Below are 26024 nucleotides of genomic sequence, written 5' to 3'. Positions count from 1 at the left end.
GGAAAACACCATGAACCATACAAAATAGTTTATTAGTCTCATTACATCGCCCACATCAATGGGCTAGTTCATTTTGCATGGCCCGGAGCCTCAGGTGGGTGGAGAGTTCACTTAAGGACCAATGGAACTCTGCACACCCAGGGCACAGGGCCATGCTAAATGAACTCTCCCACTCCCCCAGACCATCCCACCCACAGCACTCCCGGAGGTCTTTCACCTGCCCCACAGGTCCTTCCCTTGGCCACGCACTGGCTCCCCATCTTCCCCTTCTAGAGAATGTGGTAACATCCACCTCAATCATCACCAACTCCTCCAGGTAGACGTTGCCCATAGATCATAATGAGAGTTCGTTATAAGACATGGCCCTGGAGGGCCTCCATGACATCTCTCAACATGTACACTCATCAGACCATTCAGATTTACAGGGGTCACACAGTAGCTTTGAACACATTGCGTTATCATCCATCTGTACACAGGCAGAACTGCCCACTCCTGGACCATGTCCACCTTTGGATATGAGCCCTACTCATGGTTGAGGCTGTTCTGAGCAGAGCTACACGATATAGAGAGTACACCGGGTGTGTATATGGGAGGGGGAGGTTGAGAGGACACTGAAGTTAGAGGCGAGTCCTACTCGGCTCCATTTCCAGTTTGGGACACAGGGAGACAATGACATTAAAAACCAGCAGACAGACCCATATCAAAACTCCCACTGAGCTGTGTGGCTGCAGAGATCTTCCCAGACCGATCAGTCCTATGTGGTTAGTCACAGCCCTGCTTCTCTTGGGAATATGCAATTCAAATTAGATACTCAAAACTAAAAAGGAAATATCATACAAATTAAATCATACAATTCGTTTTTCAATAGTAGCACAATTTATTTTTCTCCCTGGCTCTAAGCAAATCCAACCTACGTTCTTTTTTTTGCCTTTAGAGCTTTATTTACAGTTCATATATATACACCGAGTTCAAAGGTCACAATGTAGTAGTGAAAATACCTGTCTATGTACCCTACAAATACAATAGAAAACACTAATGTCGTTGTCGACTTGGAGTAAGTAGCCATTTCCCTGAAATCGCAGAATACCTTGAACACGGACATTATAGTTTCATATCCTGGGTAGTGGTATGTCCTTTCACCATGTATAATATAATACAACCATATTGCTGCTGAATCTAACCCCCCTCCACACAGCCCTTACAAACCCTTATCTCCCTCGGCGCGCACACACACACACACACCATGGTCCTACTGCTCGTCAAGAATTCAAAAGGCAAAAAAAAAAGATTTTCTTTTCGCAAATGTTTTGTTTACTACAGAGGTTTCATTTTGTTAAAAACAGGAAAAAAGGTAACAAAACGAGAGGAAAAAAAACAGGTCTTTGGAAGAATCCCGCATTGTGTCGCTAGACTACCAGCTTTTTCTCAGAGCATTTTTTTAAAGGTCAAAGTTCCAGAGATCTGACTTCGCCCTCATCTGAATCCTTTACAAACGTAAACAAAACAACAAAGTACAACGTGTGTCTCTGGTCTCCACGACACCCGCCACTCTCTTTACAGTCCTTGGGGCACCAAGGGAGCCTCGCCCCCACTTTATCCAATCAGAGCGCTCCTTCCTCAGTAGATAACTTCGTACACAGTGGCCTTCTTGTCACCGGAGCCCGTCACAATGAACTGGTCATCGGGGGAGATGTCACAGCTGAGCACCGAAGACGACTCCTTTGACTTGAGAAACAAAAAGAAAGGAGACCAGTTACACCCACTGACAGAGATACTGTATTGCACTTACATTACACTTTCAAAACAAAGTGGTTTATATAATCCTGATACAGTAACTACTGAGCTAAAGACAAACAGTATAAATGGCTTAAATAACAACAAATGCACTTGAAATATACTCTTAGCATTTCTCTAGAGAGAGTGCATCAAATCCCAGACCTGGAATATGCTTGATCCATAGGGTGTCCGCCATGCGTTCAGGAGGTTATCTTTGCCTGTGCTCACAAACCATTTACCTGCAGAACCAAAGAGACACACAAAGGGAGATGAAAACTCTGGGCAGAGGAGATGTAGCATGACAAAGGGATTGCTAGTCGGTCGCATAGAGGGAGAAAGAAAGGGACTGGTGCCGTGTGAGCCTCAGAGTCATTTCAGGATAGTTTTGTCCTTGAGATTACGCAAGAAAACATTTGAATGGAACAATTAGGAGTGTGGCACGTACCACAGTAGGCGAACTTGAGTGAGAGCACACAGCTCTCGTGGAGGTGCAGCTGATACTTGTCTGGTTTGGAGACGTGCAGCACTTCTACATTACTGCTCTCCATGCCCACTGCCAGCCACTCTCCTGTAGGACAGTAGCCCAGAGAGAAGATCTGGAGGGAGGGAATGGAACAAAGAGAGAAAGCTGATTACACATCTGACAAAGATCATCATCATGTGTGAAGTGATACAGAGAGGAGTGACAGGCCAGTGAAATGCAGTACAGGGCCGTATCCACAAAGCGTCTCAGAGAAAGTCCTAGGAATCCTATTAAAACCTGTTTGAAGACTAAAAACACTCCCAGCTCAGAGTAGGTTTTAGGATGATGTTAAGACACTGCTCAGACAAACTCCAAGAGACAGGAGTGAAATCTAAACGTAAACGTTTCTCAGCTGGTAATCACAACAGTTTGAGGTACCGCAAAGGAAAGATAGTGACGACGCTCAATGACACTGTTGCAAATGGGGAATAACTAATCGCGATGAGGCATCATGGCCAGGTGTGAACTCCACAGCACGTTTCAGACAACCACGTGAATGTGACTGCTGCAATGGTCAAACGTTTGATAGAATTTTCACCAGACACCATCACTTTGCCTACTCTTAATTCTTGCTTAATATATTGGCGTGCATAACCTTTGTTTAACCAATTCTGATGGTTGTTAAGTGTAATATTGATATATCAACAAACTCATCGCCCCTATTTAACAGCTATTACATCACTGTGGCACAGTTGGCATCAAGTCACTTGCCGATAATGTTGCATACGTTTGAAAGGTCTATAATTTCATCGAAAACAATCTAAGTTAACATAGGCCCTAGATGGCTACAAAAATTAACAGCATGAAATTGCTTTCCATAGGGATAGCTTGAAATACTGTGATGTATGTAACATGATGAAAGAAAGACTCAAGTAATTTAGGCATATGTGAAATAGGCCTCATGTGAAATCATTGTCAAAAGCGCAAGAGATATGCCTACAGTTGCATGCAGGTCTAGATTTATGGATTGATCATATAGATATAAAAAAAAACATTCTTTCAACAATTCCAAAGCAATTGTCAATGGTCCCTGCGCCAGTTACTCACTGCCTTTATCTATTATCAAGACGCCTGCTGGTAAGTCTTAACTAGTCATGAGGTCTTTGTCTTTTTTACATTTGTCTCATCTCTGCAACTCCCGTACGGACTCGGGAGAGGCGAAAGTAGAGAGCCATGCGTCCCCCGAAACACAACCCAACCTAGCTGCACTGCTTCTTGACACAATGAACATCCAACCCGGAAGCCAGCCTCACCAATGTGTCGGAGGAATCACCGTACACCTGGCGACCTGGTCAGCGTGCAGTGCGCCCGGCCCGCCACAGGAGTCACTAGTGCGCGATGAGACAAGGATATCCCTGCCGGCCAAACCCTCCCTAACCCGGACGACGCTGGGCCAATTGTGCGTGGTTCCATGGACCTCCCGATTGTGGCCGGCTGCGACAGAGCTTGGGCTCGAACCCAGAATATCTGGTGGCACAGCTAGCACTGCCTTAGACCACTGCGCCACCCGGTATTTTTATTATCATTTGTACATAAGTTCCAACGGAAACTTGAGCCAATCACTCTGAATCAGAATCATGTGCAGGGCCACATTGGTAGGTCAGGGAGCTGTTGTTGCTGTTTTTGTAGGGGGTTAACTGCCTTGCTCAAGGACAGAACGTCAGATTTTTCACCTTGTTGATTTGGGGATTCGAACTGGCAACCTTTCAGTTACTGGCCTAATGCCCTAACCACTAGGCTTCATGCATACTCTTATGTGTAAAAATTAAAGCTATGAATAAAATGGCTCTTTTCTCACAGCAAAAAAACATTATACTCTGAGAAACAATGTGGCCATTGGCCCTGATCTAATCTCAGCTATTCTCACAAGGTCTCCTTTGATGTCAGTACCTGTGAGGTGAAGTCGTGCTGCTGCAGCTGTCGTCCCTCTCTCAGGTCCCAGCAGCGTACTGTGTTGTCCAGCCCCCCCGTCCACAGTTTGGTCCCATCGTTGGAGATGTCAATACAGCTGGCCCCGTCAGTGTGACCCTGGAACTGCCTGGGTAGCATAAAGATCACATCAACACCTAGCCATTCAGATGTAATCCATAGTCTATAGCAGGGTTCTCACAACCTTCTCTAGCATGAGAGATACTTAAAAAAAAAAAGCTAGCTTTCATAGGCAGATTTTTCTCCTCTCCCCTGAAACTTTTCCCCAGATCCTTAGCGTACAAGAAAAGGTAGTGCACCGTTTTCTGCCAATATACCAGGTAAAATAATGGTTAAACTGACTGATTTTTGTATTATGCTAATTCAATTTCAGAGGGGGTTAATTAACAACACTAATCTGTGATTATTTCCCCAAATTCTGTTTTATATCTTCCCAAATTATGTTTTCTCAGTTTGATTTGTCCTTGTTTTACACTCAAAATTACAATTGTTCATAGAGAAACAATGAAATTGGATTTTCTGAACATGAACACATTTAGATTGTTGCGTTTAATTCTCCTTTAATTGCACATCTAGCGAGTGAGGAATGTGCCGTCTAGCATGGTTCTGTACTTCCACTGCACATTTCATAGCAAAGTCTGCAATTAAAAAATAATGGATACAAATGATATACTTACTCACGATATACTTACTACTTTGCAGTTAACATTTAATTGAGACGGTTTTAGGGAAAGTATTTCTGTCAACAAACAAGACTTATCACATCAACTAGCTACACAGAGTGATAGACAAACGCACGCAACACAAACAGACGGGCAATATTGCTGGAAATGAATTGGCAGATAGTGTTAGGTTTGGCTTTTTAAGCCAATAGTGATTAACGAGGGGTGGGATAATATCAATGTTGATTAGATAGTAGCTGGGAACTTGCGGTGTCTGATACTTGTGAGATTTGTTAATGACAGTTTGCACTGGAACATGTGGAAATTGCCTGTGCTTTCAGAATTGTTTGGTGAGCAACTCATAGGTGGGCTGCGAGCTACTGGTAGCTCACAATCAACTTGTTTGAGACTCCTGGTCTATAGCCTCCAATCCTGAGCTCTCCTCCCTCTCTCTCCTGCCCTGCCCTACCCTCCCAATCTCCTCCTCTTACCTGACCAGTATCTGGTTGTGCAGGTCACAAACCATGATGTTTCCCCCTATACCCCTCCTAACCACCTCCTCCTCCTCCTCTTACCTGACCAGGGTCTGGTTGTGCAGGTCCCAGACTACGATATCTCTCCCTATACCCCTCCTAACCACCTCCTCCTCCTCTTACCTGACCAGGGTCTGGTTGTGCAGGTCCCAGACTACAATGTTTCCGTCGCTGCAGCAGGAGAAGCAGACCTTGTTGTCAGGGGAGATGGCCAGAGCATAGCAGGCCGGGGCAGAAGACGTCAACTCCGCCTTGATGCGGGGAGTAGGTGTGGCCAAGTCCCAGATTGACAACGTGCTGGCCTCGCCTCCAACAATGAGGGTCCGCCCATCAGGGAGGAGCTTGCAGGAACGGATGTAGTTATCCCTATTCTGATTGGGTAACAGAGAAAAGAACTCAGTAATTAAGGTGTGAAACATGGGACTGTGTGAAATGAGCAACATAAAATCCACAGCAGCAAAAATGAGTCCTCTCAGGAGTGTAACATCAGTAATGCAGCCTCAGCAGTACCACCAGGGGAAGAAATTACAACCCAGGAACATTGCCCTTCAAGAAAAGTATTTTATATGGACACTGGAGAGCATTAAAACAACTGCCTGTCTCTGTATACTTTTAACTGCCTATGTGACCAGTGTTTAAGTGAGTCCATCCTCTCGCTCTCCCCACCCCCTTCGTTGATCTTTGTCAGTGCATCTGTAGCTATCCATCTATGACCACTGTCAGTGTGTGTGTGTGTTTGGTGTCCGTCCACTCACCAGACAGTCGAGCTGGGCCATGGCACTCTTGCTGCCAGGCTGGCTGATGTCCCACACCTTGACACAGCCCTTGCCGCCGGTGTAGACGTGGCGTGTGGAGGTGCTGATGGTGACGGCACACACCACCTCTCCGTGGTTCAGAGTGTGGATCTGACGGGCATGTCGTGGGATGCCCGGGCCCAGCAGAGCATCCGGAGGGAAAGGAACTGGCTGCATCTGTCCATCCGCACTGACGTGGAAAGAGTAAGCACTGGAGAGAGGGAGAAGGGAGAGAATGGACAGAGTAAGCACTGGAGAGAGGGAGAAGGGAGAGAATGGACAGAGTAGGCACTGGAGAGAGGGAGAAGGGAGAGAATGGACAGAGTAAGTACTGGAGAGAGGGAGAAGGGAGAGAATGGACAGAGTAAGCACTGGAGAGAGGGAGAAGGGAGAGAATGGACAGAGTAAGCACTGGAGAGAGGGAGAAGGGAGAGAATGGACAGAGTAAGCACTGGAGAGAGGGAGAAGGGAGAGAATGGACAGAGTAAGCACTGGAGAGAGGGAGAAGGGAGAGAATGGACAGAGTAAGCACTGGAGAGAGGGAGAAGGGAGAGAATGGACAGAGTAAGCACTGGAGAGAGGGAGAAGGGAGAGAATGGACAGAGTAAGCACTGGAGAGAGGGAGAAGGGAGAGAATGGACAGAGTAAGTACTGGAGAGAGGGAGAAGGGAGAGAATGGACAGAGTAAGTACTGGAGAGAGGGAGAAGGGAGAGAATGGACAGAGTAAGCACTGGAGAGAGGGAGAAGGGAGAGAATGGACAGAGTAAGCACTGGAGAGAGGGAGAAGGGAGAGAATGGACAGAGTAAGCACTGGAGAGAGGGAGAAGGGAGAGAATGGACAGAGTAAGCACTGGAGAGAGGGAGAAGGGAGGAGGAGAAGTATAGTTGTTACTTTACAAGGCTGAAGCTTGAGGTTAACCTCCAACTATAAAACCCTACAATAACAACAGAGGAATATGAAGACTGTTTTATAACAGTGTAATTGTGTTCAGAGAATAAAGAGGGTGTGGTGACCGTATAAGAGGTTGTGGTAGCAGAGGCAGAGAGAACAGTACTCACGGTTTTCCTGAGACAGCAGACTGCAGGCTGGCGGGTAACCCTGGGACCCTCATGTGGGGGTGAGGAGACTCATAACCCACCTGGGGGACAGGGACAAAGAACATATGTTAGCTCAGGCATCTGACAGAGCAGTCACAAGTCAACCTCCCAGAAATCCTTCTCAAAATCACATAGTAGATTTAGAGTGTTTTCCCACAGTGAAGTATAACATTCCATAAGGAGATATAATTGGTGTATGAAGTCATGCAATTGGATGAACAATAAATATGTAATCAGTATGTGCATATATATATATATATATATATATATATATATATATATGCACATACTGATTACATATTTATTGTTCATCCAATATATATTGGATGAAGAATATGAAAGCGCTTTCTTTCCTTCCACTTCATCACTCTCTCACCACTGCTGATCGTCCGTATCCAGCTGCTGCTGCGGCTGCAGAGCCATTTATCTGGGGGGAGACCAGGTGGAGCCCAGCCCCATAGGCTGCTGCTGCCCCCGCCAGATCCCCATTCACCCCTGGAGGGGGCAGGCCAAACGCCCCGGGGGGGTACGCCCCCTGCACCGCCAGAGGGTTCCTCAGACCTAGAGCTAATGGGGAGAAGAGAAAGGGGGAGAGAAGAGAAGACGGAAGATAAGATTGTGAGAGAATCGATAAAGCAGCAAATGATAAAACTGTTCATAACCTAAGAAGGCTAGAATCCAACCAGTAGCGGATGTTTATCAAAATCAGATCAAATGATTTGTCACATGCTTCGTGAACAACAGGTGTAGAACAACAGTGAAATGCTTACTACCCAACAACACAGGGAGAAAAATGTAACAATAGAAAAATAACACACGGAATAAACACAACAAATAATTAATTATAACGTAGCTATATACACAAGATACTGGTACCGAGTCGATGTGCAAGGGGTACGAGGTAATTGAGTTAGATATGTACATATAAGTAGGGGTAGGTAGGGCTAGGCAACAGGAGACAGACTTGGTGCATCGGTACCGCTTGCAGTGCGGTAGCAGAGAGAACAATATGGATTGGGTGGCTGGAGTATTTTACAAGTTTTAGGGCCTTGCTCTGCAATGACCTTAAAATAATACTGAACAAAAATAAAAATGTAGAAGATTTTACTGAGTTACAGTTCATATAAGGAAATTGAAATAAATTAATTAGGCACTAATGGATTTCACATGACTGGGCAGGGGTGCAGCCATGTGTGGACCTTGGAGGGCATAGGCCCACCCACTGGGGAGACATTCTGATTGGCTGGACCTGAGTTTTCACCACAAAAGGGCATTATTACAGACATGTTATGTTTATGTGTGTTTTTTGGGGCCTGCTCCATGTCAGGCTCTGTTGTAGTCACATTGTTTCTGACACCTTTATCAGAATCCCACAGTTCTTACCTTTATCACAGTACTAAGAATGTCTTCGTAGGGTTAATTTGAAACCAAAATGTACTTTTTGAGGGCAGTATGCAATATTATCTGTTGTTTAGAAAAATGCCGCCAGAGGGCATCAGAGTTGAGGTTTAACAGCTGGCACAGAGGAGTTCCTGTGGCAGCTCTGATCCTCTATGCAGGGTTCCACATCAAGTAGGATCAAACACACACAGCTCAATGCCACAGAAGAGATCACCAGACCACTACTGCACTCTGCTGGCTAGTTTGCCACACTGCAGTGTGGAGCCACTAGACTACATAGAGAGATTCTGGGAGAAGAGTGATGCATTCCAATAGACTGAAGCAGCGTAATAATGAAACAGTTCAGTCACAGTCCTTCACCTCTCTTAATCTCGCCGTTTAAAGGTTCCCGCATAGCTCTCAACCCCACAGGCAGTAGGCAGACGCATCAGTTAACCCACATCAAGGGCAGTTTGGATAGCTCAGCTGTTTGGAGCGTGGTTTACCATTTAGATTTATGCCATGGACCACAGATACTGAATATAGATGGAAACTCTAGGCAGCTTCAGATAAAATGCTCTGGTAACTGATCATGGCTGGTATATTGAAGACCCTTTAAAAACCTAGTGAAAACTGCAATGTAAATATGATCCATGATCATGATGGTCTTACCCAGAGGGTCAACGCCAGGTTTGCCAGGGAGGGGGCGGAACTGTGGGGGGGCACTGGGGCCGGGGGTGGAGGAGTCCTGGGAACTGTGGGGGGTGCCTGGCTTCATACCTGGAGTACTGGACTTCTCCCTCTGTTAAAGGAAAAGAGGGAGGGGTGAAGAGAGAAAGAGCGAGAGATGGGGGAGAGAGATCGAAAGAAGCAGTGAGCGAAAACGACAGTGTGAATGAGAATGTCAATGAGAATGTGAGGGGGAGTGAGAGAAGGAGAGAGTGTGATGTGAATGTAAGATGTCCTTCCATCACAGCTATCAGAAACACCAGGTGCTAATACTGTAGAATTACACAAAGGACATCCAACATGAAGAAATCCTTTGGAATGCATGTCATATTTAACAGATGGCTGCTGCTCTTTGTATCTAGAATAATATATCTATGCTGAAGAAAGATCATGCCAAAGGAGATAAGTGGGTGTGTAGAAACGCAGTAATTCAGTTAGGCTCAGCAAGGCTAGGGTCACATGGGACCGTGAGCGTCCTTGACGCTGCATATGAAGCTGTAATGAAAGATTATCACTGAAACTAAGTGTGTAGGCTGCGCATGTCTCACCATACATACAATCACTCATTTGACTCGGGGCATAACTGTATGAAGCTGTGTGTGTGTGTGTGTGCGTGTGTGACAACGGCATGTAATGGACTGATCCTGAGCATACCGGCGGCTCCCGGTCCTTGCTGCGGGAGGGCGAGGCTTGGCTGCTGGAGGAGGCCAGGGAGGCGGGGCTGGCCTGGGGAAGGGCGTCTTTACGGGAGGGGGGCAGTTTGTCCAGGCCGTTTTCTCTGGACGAGTAGGAGTGCACACTGCGGGGGGATGAGGGGTCCTGCGGGGTCACAGAGACGGGGTGGGGGGGACGTTAAGTCCACCAGACGTGGTCCCGCTGAGTGTTTCTCTCATCAATCTGAATCAGTCAATTATCAGAGTCAATTTGGGTCTGAACTGAGGCGCAGAGATGGACCAACTCACCTCATCCACCACCAAATTATCATCACTCTTATCCGCATCGCTGCCCTGCAATCAAAATGTGGGCTTTTAGTTAAAAATGGAACACACACAAATGAACTAATTACTGAACACAAACACCCCACAATAGGTAATCAACTCAGCATACTAACATAATCTGTCATGAACTCCTTCTCGTCAGCTTTCCTCTTCTTCCCATTGCTGAGGTAGTCTGCTGAACGGCCCTTATCCCCGTTGGACATAGAGCTCTGAGGGGGGAAGGATAACGAGGTGAGAGGGACTGTTTAATCATGTCAACTTCATAACCACCCTGGCAAAATGTGATGGGAAAAAAATGATCCCACAGCATCAACTGGGGCTCAGTGTCCATGAGGGGGATAGAGAATGGAGATGTAGTACGTTGTAGCGTACTTGGGTGTAGGGAACTTGAAGTGTAGTGTACTCACCGGTCCAGCCTCGCGGTCTACGTCCATGATGGACAGCATCGCCCCGCGTCCCCGCAGCCAGCCAAAACAGAGCAAACACAATACAGCATGACTATCACCATTCTCACAAACACACAGCTAAAAACATGCCCCAGCCCATCCCAACCTCACATTGACCAACCACAACTACTCTAAACCCAAACAAAACCAGCTCTCCCCATTCAGTCTAACCAAACCTGGCCAACCTAATCTCCCATCATCCCCATCCCAGCCCATACCTCTGTGGTGCTCTGCGGCGGCTGCAGCAGCAGCAGCCTCCATGTGGGCCCTCTCATGGCCCTCTTTGGCAGCCAGCTGGGCCCCCAGGGCCCCGGACAGGGCCAGTAGGCCAGACCCACCGCCCAGCGCCAGGCCAGGGTGAGGGAGGCCCCCAGGGTGTGGCCCCATTTGCAGGCCCTGCAGGCCCTGCAGGCCCTGGGCCACGTGCTGAGAGAGGTGCTGCGCCTGCAGCTGTTGCTGGAGGGAGGAGAGAGAAGGAGAGAGAAAACAAGACAGGGGTTGAGTTGTGGTCTACTGGGTTAGAGGTGGACTGGACAGGGGAGGGGCTGAAGGGAGAGGTATACAGAGAGAGGTGTCACAGAGAAGGGTGTCTCCATTAATGGAGGAGCCCATGCATGGTGCCATCCAAAATGGAGTACGAGTGGAGGAAAGGAGCACCTCCCTAGGAGAGAGAGCACTGCCACAAAAATCAAACCATGGAGTGCATGGTTGGAATGATGTGAAGGCAAGAAAATCATAATTGTATTATTTTTAGTTTTTAATTTATATATATTTTTAAAACAGATAGCACTGAAATGCGATTGGGGGGGGGGGGGGGGGGATTTATCTCAGACTAAGAATGAATGTGTGATTTGAAACGTCATTCCTCTGGTTTGGTGAGGCCATGTGTTGTCACTTGGCACCCAGCGATGTGCAGACACACAGATAGTGTCATCTCTCCTTCTCTTCTCTCACTACGTTTCCTAACAGTCTCATTTCAACCTGTTCCTGTTAGGTCCACACTAAGAGACCAATTTGTGTGTGTGTGTGTGTGTTGGAAGGAGGGTGAACTGGCTATCCACAGAAAAACAAGAGAGGCAAAAATAAAGACGTATGAGAGGATGAAGGGACACACTGTATGAGGTAGAGGGGGGAGTCCACGTACCCCTATAGACGCATTTAACTCCCCCATAGTCACCTGCTTGGCGCGCTCCATGGCCTGGACCACCTGTTGTTGGTGCTGTGGGACAAACCAAGGTAACAGTGAACTTGAAAGGAAAGGTCTGAATTTTAACAACGTCAATAATAATACTTCAAGACCAGTATTACAGCATGTGGTATAAAGTATGTACATGTTTAGGAGGAATAACAGTCACGCTTTGAAGCTCCATAAGGGTTCATGTCACTGTGTAAATGTGTATGTCTGCTGCATAGAGGTACGTCACTGTGTAAATGTGTATGTCTGCAGCATAGAGGTACGTCACTGTGTAAATGTGTATGTCTGCTGCATAGAGGTACGTCACTGTGTAAATGTGTGGGCCTGCTGCATAGAGGTACGTCACTGTGTAAATGTGTATGTCTGCTGCATAGAGGTACGTCACTGTGTAAATGTGTATGTCTGCTGCATGGAGGTACGTCACTGTGTAAATGTGTATGTCTGCTGCATAGAGGTACGTCACTGTGTAAATGTGTGGGCCTGCTGCATAGAGGTACGTCACTGTGTAAATGTGTATGTCTGCTGCATAGAGGTACGTCACTGTGTAAATGTGTATGTCTGCTGCATAGAGGTACGTCACTGTGTAAATGTGTATGTCTGCTGCATAGAGGTACGTCACTGTGTAAATGTGTGTCTGCTGCATAGAGGTACGTCACTGTGTAAATGTGTGTGTCTGCTGCATAGAGGTACGTCACTGTGTAAATGTGTGTGTCTGCTGCATAGAGGTACGTCACTGTGTAAATGTGTGTGTCTGCTGCATAGAGGTACGTCACTGTGTAAATGTGTATGTCTGCTGCATAGAGGTACGTCACTGTGTAAATGTGTATGTCTGCTGCATAGAGGTACGTCACTGTGTAAATGTGTATGTCTGCTGCATAGAGGTACGTCACTGTGTAAATGTGTGTCTGCTGCATAGAGGTACGTCACTGTGTAAATGTGTATGTCTGCAGCATAGAGGTACGTCACTGTGTAAATGTGTGTCTGCTGCATAGAGGTACGTCACTGTGTAAATGTGTATGTCTGCTGCATAGAGGTACGTCACTGTGTAAATGTGTATGTCTGCAGCATAGAGGTACGTCACTGTGTAAATGTGTGTCTGCTGCATAGAGGTACGTCACTGTGTAAATGTGTATGTCTGCAGCATAGAGGTACGTCACTGTGTAAATGTGTGTCTGCTGCATAGAGGTACGTCACTGTGTAAATGTGTATGTCTGCAGCATAGAGGTACGTCACTGTGTAAATGTGTGTCTGCTGCATAGAGGTACGTCACTGTGTAAATGTGTATGTCTGCTGCATAGAGGTACGTCACTGTGTAAATGTGTATGTCTGCTGCATAGAGGTACGTCACTGTGTAAATGTGTATGTCTGCAGCATAGAGGTATGTCACTGTGTAAATGTGTATGTCTGCTGCATAGAGGTACGTCACTGTGTAAATGTGTGGGCCTGCTGCATAGAGGTACGTCACTGTGTAAATGTGTATGTCTGCTGCATAGAGGTACGTCACTGTGTAAATGTGTATGTCTGCTGCATAGAGGTACGTCACTGTGTAAATGTGTATGTCTGCTGCATAGAGGTATGTCACTGTTTTACTGTGAGTTGTTGGGTACGAGCAGCATGCATGTGCATGCCTCAGGGTGTAGGTGGCTGTCAGAGAGATACTGAATGTGTTACTGATGTGTTAATGTGCATGACCGTGTGTTTTTGTGTGTCTGTGTTTGATTTGCGGTGTGTTTGCGCATGTCTATGATTGATTTGCAGTGTGTGTGCGTGTGCGCGTGTGTGTGTGTGTGTGCATGCGAGCCTGTCTTCAGGTGATCTCACCTCCTGTGACAGGAAAGGGATGAGCTGGGCACAGATCACGTTCAGCCGCTTGGCGATCTCTGTCTGCAACACACAAAAAAATAGAGATTGCGTGTGAGGACACCGTGTGTGTGCTCATCAAAGCAACACACACCCCAGAACCTGAGCAGGTCTGGCTGCGAGGGCCAGTGTTGTAAATATTTCAGCTCCTCACATTTAGTCCATGCAAATCCAAACACTGCCAAGAAGCCCGGGTAAAATATTCATGGCCAGTATCAAATGTGACCACCCATCCCAGAGTGTGCGTGGCTACCTGCTGGGGGTCAATGGGCTTAGCCATGGAAGTCTGCCAGCTCTTCCTCCCTCCATCTCCTTCTCTCACTACCATTAGTGAAGTAATCTGCCATGTGTTGTATCAAAACCATATTGTGTCTCTCTCCTCACCCCACCCCACACACAGTAATGATATGCATGCAGAGATCATGATGACAACATCATTATGACCGGGGGCCATTTTCCTGCTGACAACTAGCCTCTGCTGTACCGTCTCCCTCTTCTCTCAACCGGCCAGGCGACACAGCCCCACATACATCACACCATTCCCTACCAACTGATTTATTGACGCTGTGGTAAACTCCCACCCCCCTCCTCTTTCACACACTTCCTCCTCTCCCTTCTTCCTCTTGCCTCACCCCCCCCCCCCCCCTTCAACCCTCATCCTCTTCCCTTATTCTGCAGACAGGCAGTACAGAGCCCCTCCCCCCCCTCCCCCCCCCCCCCCCCTCCCACCCCCACCCTTCAGCACTTGCCTCCATAAATCCATCATCACCCTCACCAGCGAAACACAATGATTTCTTGTTAGAGAATGCCAACTACTAAATGACATCTTCAGGAGAGAGGGAGCCAGGGAGATCGGAGAGAAGGGCACGGTGGTGGGTGAGGGAGAGAGCAAAAAAAAACAAGAGACCATGAGCAAGTGAGCGCAAGAGAAGGAGCATAAATAGGGGAGTACAAAATGAGGGAAATGAAAAGAAGGGGGAGGGGAGAAGGAGGCGGGGAGGCTCTTGTGCCGTTGAGGAAATGAAAGCCAATGAGGCAGGATGAACAAGGAGGAGGACGGGGGAGTGAGAGGGAGAAAGAAAGAGACCGAGAGAAGGAAGGAGGAGGGCAGGGTGATTCGTGTGGCTTGTCAAAAGCAGAGCGATTGAGATGGCAAAACGAAGGGAGAGAGCAGACGCTCTGAAGGCAGTGACCTGATTTAAAGTGAAATTCAGCATGGACTGTATGTCTGCAGGAGAGAGGGAGGAAGAGGGAGAGACGGGATGGGGTGTCAAAGAAAGACAGGCACGGGGGGGGGGGGGGGTATATGATAGAAAGAAAGTGAGAAATGGAGAGAAAAGGAGAGGGGGTTATATATAGACTAAGGGATATAAGGATAGAGAGACAGAGGAGGAGGAGGTGGTTATAGAGAAAGAGATAAAGGGATAGAGGGAGGGATAGAGGGAGGAGGAGGGTGAAGTCAGCAGTGGTAATAGACAGGATTTATGAGGGGAGAGAAGAGGATGTTCCGGCTGCTTTGGGAAGGAAGGGCACATCTCTCCTCTCGTCTCGTCTGTCTAGAAAAAGGAATCCGGTTTGCAAATCCTATTAATGCAACAGCAGCACAGTGCCATGGGTCCATCATAGGCAGGTTAGCATGTTGTGCTGGAGGTCAGTTCACTAGATTCTCCCAGAAGCATAGCATACATACCTCATCTAGTCGCAGGTCGACTAGAGAGGGAGGTTAGACTCACCTGTTTGTGCATTTCAATATTAAGGCCGTAGGACATCTCGTAATACTGTAAAAGAGAGACGGAAATTGATGGTTGTACATTTGCATATATGCAGACCTACGATTAAAAAAAACACCTTTTAATGCTGGATGAGTGGGCGAGTCGATTTGCTTGGTTTTATTCATTTATTTAATGACCTCAGCTCTGGGCTATGCCAACCTGGCATGTGAGCACAGAGATGGTGGTGGTGTCAATCACTCGGTTCAGAGCAAGGATGGAAAATCGTTGTCGGGCAGAGCTGAAGTCATTTTAAAAACTGACGTTGTAGTGTGACATTCTGACATGTCATTTCCAGCAGGGTTGGTTAAGGAGTAAAAAGTGAGGGGGTTGACAGCTAGGTAGAAGAAATAAAGAAATGGCAGCGCTGAGAGCTTTTTGATGGAGCAGTGGACTCCGTCCCTCCATATTCTGCAGAAGTGTGTGTGTTCAATAAAAGGGCCCTTCCTGACGGCTGGCTGTTGTGTTCTGCCAAGATTCAGAGCTGTTGCTAGGCGACTTGCAGACTCCAAAATTCTGAGCTAAAAAGAAGAGAGAAATGGGTGGGGATGTATGCCAAGCGCTGGGGCTGTGCCAGACTGCCACATAGTTCCTTTTGCCACAGTGGGCACTGGGCAACAAACAGTCAGCTGTGGTTAGGGCGCTCTCTGATCACAGCCTCGTGTGCACACCGCCAGGAATGTGGAGGATTACCCATATCAGAGCTGGAGACAACACACGCACACTTCAAAACATACACACAATGTAATATGTGCTGTGTGTGTTTGCATACGTCTGTGGTCCATGTGGTTTCCAGTGGGTGTGATGTGTAATCCCTTGCCAGATGCTGGCATGAGTGGTACAGTGTAGTCAACAGACAGACAGCTGTCTGTGTGTTACCAGAGAGAGAGTTGTCTTGTCTGTCTGCTCCGTCTGGGAAAGCTACACAATGGATCTCAACTCTTCTCCTGCAGAAATTAACCATCAGCATGGTGTTCGTAAGAACACCCAAGGTTGTGGATGGGGAGTGTGTGCGTGTGTTCTTGCAGGTCTCACCATGACGTAGTGTCTCTGGATCTCAGTCTTCTCTGTGGCCAGTTTCTCACACTCCATCTTCAGGCTGTAGGAAAGGTTTAGAAAAGGGCAGATACTCTATCATAATACTGTTCTAATACTGTTCTATTGTTTGGGATTCATACAGTACATCTAAAAAGAAGCCCGACAGACAGAGCCGGAAATATATTAACATTAACACAAACACAGGTCCAGATTTAGTAGGCAGTGCAGACACCTGCAGCTAGATTTGTCCCAGCAAAGATAGGATTGGGCTGGTGACAGGACATTATCACTTCAGAGCACACCAGGAATAGATGAGTCATGCTTAGCGCTCGACAGAAAGACAGAACAGACCAGGCAAGCCAGGACCAAGGTGTCATAGAAGGGCAGGGTCTCTCCCTCCGCTCTCCCCCTTCCAATCTCCCTCCCTCAGTCTTTCCCCTCCTCCCTCTCTCCTTCCCTCCATTTGTCCCTCTGTCTGACCCTTCCTCCCTCCAAATGTCCCTGCCAAGTCACCCTGTGACCATGCCGCACTAAGGCAGCCCAGGAATCCTGAGCCCAGCACGCACACAGCCCTCCTTTAAAAAGAAACGATTCACCCATTTTGAATGTTATTGTTTTTGTGCATCTCTGCATGATGTTCCAGCGATTCCCAGAGTCAATTCATGTTTATCAGAGCTATTGCCATTCAAGCAGGCAGAAATTCACTACACTGGAATTTAATAGGAGATTGTGAAAGCCATTGACCACATTTTTGCAATATTCCTACCTTGAGAAATGTGTAATTTAACTGAGGGTCCATCAACTTTCTCTTATTTGTCTGCCTTTTCAGTCCAGGCTGCATTGCATGGTGCCATTGCGAATGTCAGACTTGATCTGCAGGTTGAACATGCTGAGATTGTAGACTCCTAAATTGATTGTGCAGTTTGTTTAGGCGATTATACAGCTAACTAGCTACTTCATATACTGATATTGACTTAGGTATTATTGTGTGTAGCTACATTTGCTAGCTAGCAAGCCAGCCCATAGAGCATTGCACTGTGTTGTTTTTAGACAACTTGAACTGTAATACATTTCCACCTGGATGTTCACATGTTGCTACCAACCTTATTATAATGACAAAATTAAACATTTGTTTACAAAACATACTGTTCTCACGTGTTATTTAACACCATAAATTATATGAGTGGATTTGGGTGGATTATTCCTTTAAGGAACTAGCCAGTCAGCCAACAGCTCCCTCCCCTGTGTCCTTTACCACCCCCCCACCCCCCTCCCAATCCGTTCTCCTCTCCACCTATCCCCTGGCTTTATTTCACCCCGGCGGGCACGCTGCTGACTTGTTTGCGTGCGGCAGATTTATGCGGGGGAGAGCAGTGAGGGCCTGGGAAATTAGAATATGATTAATACTGCAACATTACCAGGCTGCAACAGGTAATAACAGCACATCCGCTCCCCTTCAGAAGGCCCGCGCTGCCGCCCATAATTGACTCATTTATCACCGCCAGGGAGGGAGGGGGGGGGGGGGGGGGGGGGCGGCGAAGGTGGTGGAGCTGGGGGGAGGAGACAGGCGGGGGAGGAGATGAAGGGAGGATGGCAGAAAACTCGGGGGGGGATTACATTTATTCCCCTGATAGATTTTATTACAGTGGAATTGCCGCCCTGCAGAAGTCCCCTAGAACAGGATTTCTGAGAAGTGACAACTCTATCTGTTCACCTAGACCTGGGCATCTCAGAAGGGTGACTTTCCTCATGTGCGTGGTACACGATACATACAAACACTAGGCTTGGGCGGTATACCGTATAATTTAGAAAGTCACAGGATGTTTTTTCCTATACCGTCAATACTATTTCTTTTAAGTTTTTCTATAAATGTTAATATTTTTGCCACTTTTTAAGTGAACACCTGCAGTCAACTTGTGCAATACATTAGGATATAAAGCAGATCACGTTCTTCATTTCACCGGTTACATTATTTTACATTATGAAGCTTATGATAGTTCCCCAGAACAGGTGAGCCAGTCACGTCTGTTTGTAAATAGCACAACAGCAGAAAGCAGAGCAGGTGAGTTCAGCTCCCTCAAAACATGAGACATCTGTGTTATTGTGTTGTGTGACAAAACTGCGCACATTTTAGAGTGGCCTTTTATTTCAGCCCATGAAACATGGGACCAACACTTCACATGTTGCGTTTATATTTTTGTTCAGTATAGCTTCATTTTCATCAGATGACAACAGAAGCGCAACGCTATTTGGCTGGCAGCCACAAAAAAAAGCAAGGTCTTTTTTGGAAAAACGATGCATGGCCATCATATTGCTCATGTTTATCATAAAGAATGTAGCCAGTTACATTTCCTAATGTTTTGCTTAGTTAATATTGCATTTAACCAGAGAAAAGTAGGTTACACCGAGAAAAATGCCAGAGAAAAGTGGCTACACATCAGTCAGAGCCTGTCTGCTGATAAAATTCCCATTCATGAATTCTCATCCTAGTGCAGAAGTGCAACTGCAGCATAAAATTAGTCCGATGAGGAGTAGAAATTACAATAAGAAGCATTTTAGATAGATGTGTATTTATCCCCCCAAAATCTGCGTGAAACACACAGAATGTTGCATTAACACGACCCCTAAATTTTACTTTCTAGTTATCTAAGTGGTTGAATTAAAATCAGGACACTGGGCATCAGATAGTGTTAGCTTTCTGCCGTGTTTGAGAAGTCAAAAACCTTTGGATGAGTTATCTGTACAGCTGTCACTGAGCTGGCAGGGAGAGAGAGACCGGGCGAACGAGCGACAGGGGGAGAACGAGCGGGAGCACGAGCGAGCGAGCAAGAGCCCGCAAGAACGAGCAAGATAGGAAGAGAGAGAGAGAGAGAGCGATGGGAGCCTGCTATGCAGCAGCGTCCTCTGCTCTCTTCCTCTCCGTGACAGCAGATAAGATGATCGTCGGAATGCGCTACAAATCTGCAGCCTGCCACCACTCAGACAACTCTGTCAGCAGAGCACCATTACCCCACGCACACACGATTACACAGAGGCATGCATGTTCACTGCACACACACTCCCTCCCTCACAAGCACACACACTGGTGTGTTGCAGAATATATTGTATGGCTGGCTCCACAGGGTTTCAGAGCTATAGTAGCAGGTGACTAATGACGATGCTACATCTGTGCTACCTCTCCTTCTCACAACCCACTACACACACTCCTGCATGGAGTTAATTAGGCCATGCAATGGCACATGTGTCAAAAAGTCTTGCAATAGAGAATGAAAATGAGCGTTTCTTATTGGACGAGTCCAGGTAGTCTTTCCCCATTGCAGTCCACTTCTGAAAGTGTAAAGTTGTTTACTCTAGTAGAATGCACATGGTGCAGTTTCGATATTGGGTAGTGCATCATCAGTTCCTGTCCTCGTGTCAGTCATTGCATACATAAGAGAGCTATTTATTGCTCAGAAACGTCCTAATCAACTAGCCCGTGTCAGTTAACGTTTTTTTAGCTAGGTTTTTTTAGCGCATTGATTTTGTTGTAACGTTTGAGTCACTAAAATATCACATGAACACACAAGACAACCGCAAAATGTGTAGAATTGCAGGGGGGGGGGGGTTCCCAATGCTGGAGGGGGAAGGGGGCCCTGAGTGAAAACGTTTGAGGACCCCTGTTCTAGAGAGTCACGTAATGACAGAAGAGAAGCTGGGTGTAGGCCTATCTAATTATAGACACATTGACTAACAAATAGCCTACCAAATGTCGGAAATTATAAACAGAAAAATATCTAAAATGATGCTCCAACTTTTTATTTTCGCACGCCCTGTCAAAGTTGTTCCGCGGTCTCTGCGCTCACACACAAATGACACACCTGCGAACCACTAGACTTTCATCATCTCCCAACGGTGTGAGCGAACACGCACTAAACAAGAGCTTATTCAGATTGACGAAAGTTGGAAGAGGGGCATCGGGACAAAATGTAATTGACATAATATATACATAAACTTTTCAATATACATTTGCAATAGAATTTCAATGCCGAGAGAGGGTTCAGGTGACTATCTAGGCTTCACAGTTCTGATGTACCGTAAATAGCACAGCCATAAGTATGAAAACTATTCTAACTAGCTAGCTTATGTGAGCAATTTTTCATGCATCTACCATATTACTCTTGATTAATGCAACAAAACAATATTACACTCTTGAATAATGCAACAATTCACAAGCATGTACAGATATTTAAATGGTTTGTTTTCTTGTCCATGCACTCATTAATTTAGCTGCAAGACAGTAACACAGCCAAAGTGGCACAGCTGCTAGCTAAGTAACGTTGGCTAACGACATTTGCTTCATCAATTAGCTAACTTTAGCATTGTAAAAATGAATATTTACCGCTCTCATACATACGAATATAAAAAGTACAGGAACGTTATCATACAGTGTCATTCATATTATACAGCGCTAGGTAGCAAACTAAACAAAATATCTGCATCCTCCTCACATACTAATTTAGCTAAATTCTGTTTACACTGCCCTGCTTGGAGGGGGGCAATTGTCAGGAGTGTGGTGCATGACCTCTGCAGGTAGCAGTTTACATTACAATAAAAGGTCTACCCAAGGGTATTTTCCTCAGAATCTCTGGGAAATCTCTTCTAGTGAGAAGAGGCCCAAAGCTGCAATTTAGACACACAATAGCATAGTAACCCCAAACAGACCACTCCCTGTTCTCTGTACTAACCAGCATGTGTGAGTTTACAGTAAAGAGTGTGTGTGTGTGTGTGTACTACACACACACACAGCTAGTTTACTGTAAAGACTCTGTCCTTTTCTGACTACATGCCCAGAGACCCACACCCGCATTAAAGCTAATTTAAGCACCAACCAGTAACCACCCCACCAAACACATGCTCAGTCACTAGGATTTCAAAATTCCAGGAATTTTCAATAAAAATCACTGGTTTCCCAGAAATCCTGGTTGTAGGAGTCCGGATTTCCTGTTTATTGCCTTCTGATTGTGGGAGTTTTAGGGAAAACTAGGGAATTTCTTAAAAGCACAGAATTTTAACTGCTAAACTGCTTGCTGTGATAGTAAACATCCAATCCATGTGTATCAACACGTTAGTTCTAGTTTGTTGACTACCAGTATAATGTTAATATGGTGACAATGATGTAGGCGGTGTAACGGTCAGCAGTAAATGGTATGAAGGTTTGGCTTTTGACATGATTTTGCGCCTGGTCACAGACAACTGTGTCGTGAACTTAAGTCCACAAGCGAAGAGAAAAGGTGAGATAAGGAGCGCGCATAGATGCAAAAAGGAATTATACAACGAGCAAAGTGATGATGCTGTATGTGGCTGCTATGAAAGTGTACTGTGTGTGCGGGTGATCAGGGGTGTATTCATTCCGCCGATTGTTGCTAAACGTTTCTTAAACTGAAGCAAACTGAACCAAACAGGGGGGGACCTACCGGAATATGTCCAATAGAAACTATTTTTAGTTGCAAAACAACTGTTTGGACAAAGTCACCCCAGGGCCCAGTTTACCAATGTTACGTTCATCGTTAGGATCCTTAGCCTTAAGATGCTGTGGGAAAATCAGATCAGCTAGATGCAGGCAAGAGTGTGCAAGGTGGTATTGAATGCATCACTGTCTGTCACCTTTATTACTCCAATTTGTCTCGCGACCTGTGCGCCTACATTATAAATGGTAATTTTTGGGCTAGGTTGTAGCAACTTCATGATGGGTAAAAGGCAAATTCTCGTATCATTTAGTAGTCTAAACCTATCGATGTTACATTGAACTGGGTGAATGGAATATGAACGACAGTCATCCAATATGTTGTGATAGAAAAAAATGGTCCTCCCCAATCTTAAACCTAATGTTCCATCTGCTCAACATAGTCGGTTACACAAACACACTGCTGTTTTGAGCACAGTCCTGGTATCAAACAGTGCAATACTTGCAGAGCAGTAGAGAGGAGCGTGTGCTCTTGAGTGTTCCCTGAGTGGCAGCATGTTAACATTCTGAAAGCCTCTCCTTCACTCTAGACCTCAATACAAAACAACAACACACTTACTAGGCTACATGTGGGCCAACGCTGCTGTTCATATGGGAACTGTTTCTGTGTCACACACTCCCCAGTCACGACGACCAGTGTGTGTGTGTGTGTGTGTGTGTGTGTAGAGAGACAAGAGCTTCATATTTCAGCAGCTTCTCACTGTCTCCCTTCAGTCTGCTGATTAGGAGGTTGTTTAAAGAGCAGTTGCAGAACACACACAGTGCACACACACCCACCCACACACAACTAACTTGGCAGGCACAAACAAGTATACTTCATGCAGTAATGTGACAGCTGTACAATAGGTGACCCACCCATCTAGCTGTTTAATTAATATATTCCTCTTCTATAAAAGGTCCACATATCTAGTATCACACACACACAGAAAGAGATACACGCGCACACACACAGAATCACAAAGACAGAGAGAGACATGCAAACACACACACACACACACACACACAAAGACAGAGAGAGACATGCAAACACACACACAGCTCATCATTCCTAATCCCTTTACCTCCGTCTCTTTCCTGCCTCCTAATCCATTTTAGCAACAGCAATCAGGCTCCACCCACGATCAATAGGTCTAAAATACTAACCGAAGCCCTGCTATTTCTAGCCCAGATCTGTGTGTCAGGCTGCGTTTAGCTTGTCTGTCTCTGTGTGCGTGTGTGTCTGTGTGTCAGGCTGCGTATAGCTTGTCTGTCTCTGTGTGCGTGTGTGTCTGTGTGTCAGGCTGCGTATAGCTTGTCTGTCTCTGTGTGCGTGTGTGCACGCCATGTGTTTTACCCAGAGTAAGTCTGATTAGGCTGTCAGTAATAGGACTGTAATATAGAGGAGAGTGTGTTGATAAGATCCTCTGTGGGGAGAGACCTGCAGCTTGCTCGTGTCTGCTGAAGGAGGCTAAGCAGGTCACCCCTAACCCAATAGACTGGTGTCTTACCTAAACATGCTTTGCATAACAATTTGCATGTGGCTCGCTGCCATAGAACGCTATAGTAGAATCTAGAATCTGCCACAGAATGCAATATATTTGTTGGAAGATAATGGATTCAGTGTTAATCAAGCACGCGTGGTTGTTGCCAAATAATATTTTGCGTTATTAATGCTTCAGATGTTTTATGACAGGTGCAGGGAGAGCGGTGCTATGAGAAACAGGGCTGCTGCCTGACCAGGCCAGTGTTCTGGCTCAGAGACGGTTGTTGGACTGTGGTGTGATACTGTGATTGGGCCGGCTGCTGAGTGCCAGCGGTGACGCTCGTAGTGCGATCCAGAGGTATGTCTGGAATCAGCCAGGCCCGTTTGAACGCTGGCCCGCTGTTTGTATGGCGAGCCTTTGAGCTGGAGGCTTGGTGGGGAGGAGTGGAGGGTGGGGGAAAGGGGGCCATACAATAGGAGTTAGCTGGGGGAGGGGGTGGAATAGCCAATTCTGGCTGGTCGAATCAAAGTGGGGGACTGTGTGAAGGTATGCCAAGAGAACAGAGGGAGGTAGAGCAGAGCTGGCTGGGAGTCAGGCTGAGACGCAACAGCCAGCTAGAGTCCCACAGTCAAAGCTATTCAGGCCTTCTCTGGCTACATTCCTCAACATCAGAGCACACATCAAACACACAGATACAGAGACATACAGGAAGACACACACATCAAACACACACGGATACACACACATTTTTGTATTGTTGTGAAGTCTCAATCTTCTGAAACTCCTTCCCCCAACAACAGAGCACCAGCCCCCCCTCCTAACGCCCAGCAAACTACGCCAAGAACTTTTGCAAAGCATTGAAACCCATAAACACATAGAAAGACTCATGTTCCAGTTCATCTACAAACTAAAGGATGAAGAAAGCCTATGAGCCTCCATCCATTGTTGTGGTTCCTTCTGTTTCCTTTCCCTGGCCCCCTTTCTCCAATGTACTTTGCTGTCCCTCTCACATCTCCTTCTTCCCACTTAGAAAAAGCTGAGGTTGAGGTCTGTGGGCGTTCTAGAACAGATCTAGTATATAACCAACCCACGTTCGCTTCTTGTCATGGAAGCCTAATAAGATGGTAAGCGGTTCTCCAACCACTGGTGGCCCCTGTAAGCTAACACACACACACACACACACACACACACACACACACACACACACACACACACAGAGAGAGAGAGAAAAGGCTGCAGTGTTTTTGGTTACTAGGGGAGGTTATGTACCTGTGGTACTGGGTCTGGAGGAACTGGAACTCCTCCTTGATGCGGTCCAGGGTCTCTGGGTATGTGAGCTTCAGGGCCTGGGGGGTTCCCGAAGCTGCAGCTGCTGACGCCGAGGACCCAGGGGGTGGCTGGAGAGGTGCCTGTGCAGAAAAAGAATAAGCACTATGAGCATATAATTGTAAAAAGTGTGAAAATCTTTCAGACAACACCCACTATATACTTAATATATTTTGCAGTAATTTGGCAATGTTCTCAGATTCTCAGAAATGGTATACGCATACCCATTTTATCACTGCATGTTTACATTCCAAGTTAGGTCAACATCCTTCATGTATGAATCAAATACCAGATGAGTGCCAAACAATAATTGTGTGTTGGGGGGGGGGGGGGGGGTCCTATGAGAGATGTGATTGTATGGGGAACAGTGGGAGTGAGTTGGAGAGCCATGATGAGTGAGCTGAAGCTGAAGGACAGAGCTGAAAGACACAGAGGCGTGTGTGGTATGTATCTGCACACAGAGAGGGGAGGGAAGATGAGGGAGAGACTGTACAGAAACCAGGGGAGTCAAGAACCATTGTGATGTGACAAAAAAGTGTCAGGGCCAGATATGTGAGGGACACCAGGAGGGAGAGGGGAACAAGGGGCTCTTGACCAGATTAAGACACTTGTTTAATGTTTAAGTCTGGGTTGGAAGAAAGGAAGGAAAAGACAGTGGGAGAATAGGGGACACCCCATCAGAGCACATGGGTGGTACCCACAACAGCCTGGCCCTCCTCTCTGGTCCCTCTCTGCAGGACTTTGAGCAATTAGTTAGCAGGGCCTAAGGGGTAATGCTGCAGGACAGCCAGACAAAGGGATTGACCGCTGGGCTAGTGGCTCTCTTGTCTGTCTCTCTGGTTCTCTGTCAATGGAGGCCCACCCCACTGCCCTGATGCTAAAGCTACAGATGAGGACAGAGGAGAGGCAATGTGTGTGTGTGTTTGTGTGTATAGGAAATAATTGAGTGGGTTAGCTCCACTCGTGTGCCCTATGCAGAAGCATTAGACATTAGTCAAATG

At 46.5% G+C, this 26024-nt stretch overlaps 1 protein-coding gene across 7 annotated transcripts in view; it reads right to left on the bottom strand.

Moving 5' to 3' along the window:
- Positions 1-13: 13 nt before the first annotated feature.
- The window catches only part of tle2a (TLE family member 2, transcriptional corepressor a), a 48405-nt gene continuing 22394 nt past the window's right edge, over positions 14-26024 (bottom strand). Inside the window, exons 2-20 of one of the 7 annotated variants that reach the window (XR_016496240.1) lie at positions 24967-25106; positions 16729-16792; positions 15658-15702; positions 13886-13948; positions 12014-12088; positions 11088-11325; positions 10831-10847; positions 10537-10632; positions 10388-10432; positions 10080-10244; positions 9369-9498; positions 7693-7883; positions 7278-7357; positions 6179-7068; positions 5547-5794; positions 4190-4337; positions 2222-2372; positions 1939-2015; positions 14-1725 (exon numbers count right to left, since the gene is read on the bottom strand). Coding sequence is in view for 4 of the 7 variants with exons in the window: in XM_090235575.1 (XP_090091701.1) it covers positions 1618-1725; positions 1939-2015; positions 2222-2372; positions 4190-4337; positions 5547-5794; positions 6179-6428; positions 7278-7357; positions 7693-7883; positions 9369-9498; positions 10080-10244; positions 10388-10432; positions 10537-10632; positions 10831-10893; positions 11089-11325; positions 12014-12088; positions 13886-13948; positions 15658-15702; positions 16729-16792; positions 24967-25106 (2376 nt within the window). In the remaining 3 variants the exon portion in view is untranslated. Of the gene's footprint in view, positions 1726-1938; positions 2016-2221; positions 2373-4189; positions 4338-5546; positions 5795-6178; positions 7069-7277; positions 7358-7692; positions 7884-9368; positions 9499-10079; positions 10245-10387; positions 10433-10536; positions 10633-10830; positions 10894-11087; positions 11326-12013; positions 12089-13885; positions 13949-15657; positions 15703-16728; positions 16793-24966; positions 25107-26024 lie in introns of all 7 variants that reach the window. The other 6 variants (XR_016496239.1, XR_016496241.1, XM_036978076.2 and 3 more) reach the window with 6 other exon arrangements.

The sequence above is a fragment of the Oncorhynchus mykiss genome, chromosome 5 (genome assembly GCF_057628025.1).
Source record: "Oncorhynchus mykiss isolate SJ-2025 chromosome 5, ASM5762802v1, whole genome shotgun sequence".
Taxonomy (NCBI): Eukaryota; Metazoa; Chordata; class Actinopteri; order Salmoniformes; family Salmonidae; genus Oncorhynchus; species Oncorhynchus mykiss.
The sequence above is the reverse complement of the archived record's forward strand: the minus strand, read 5'-3'. Positions and strand labels throughout refer to the sequence as shown.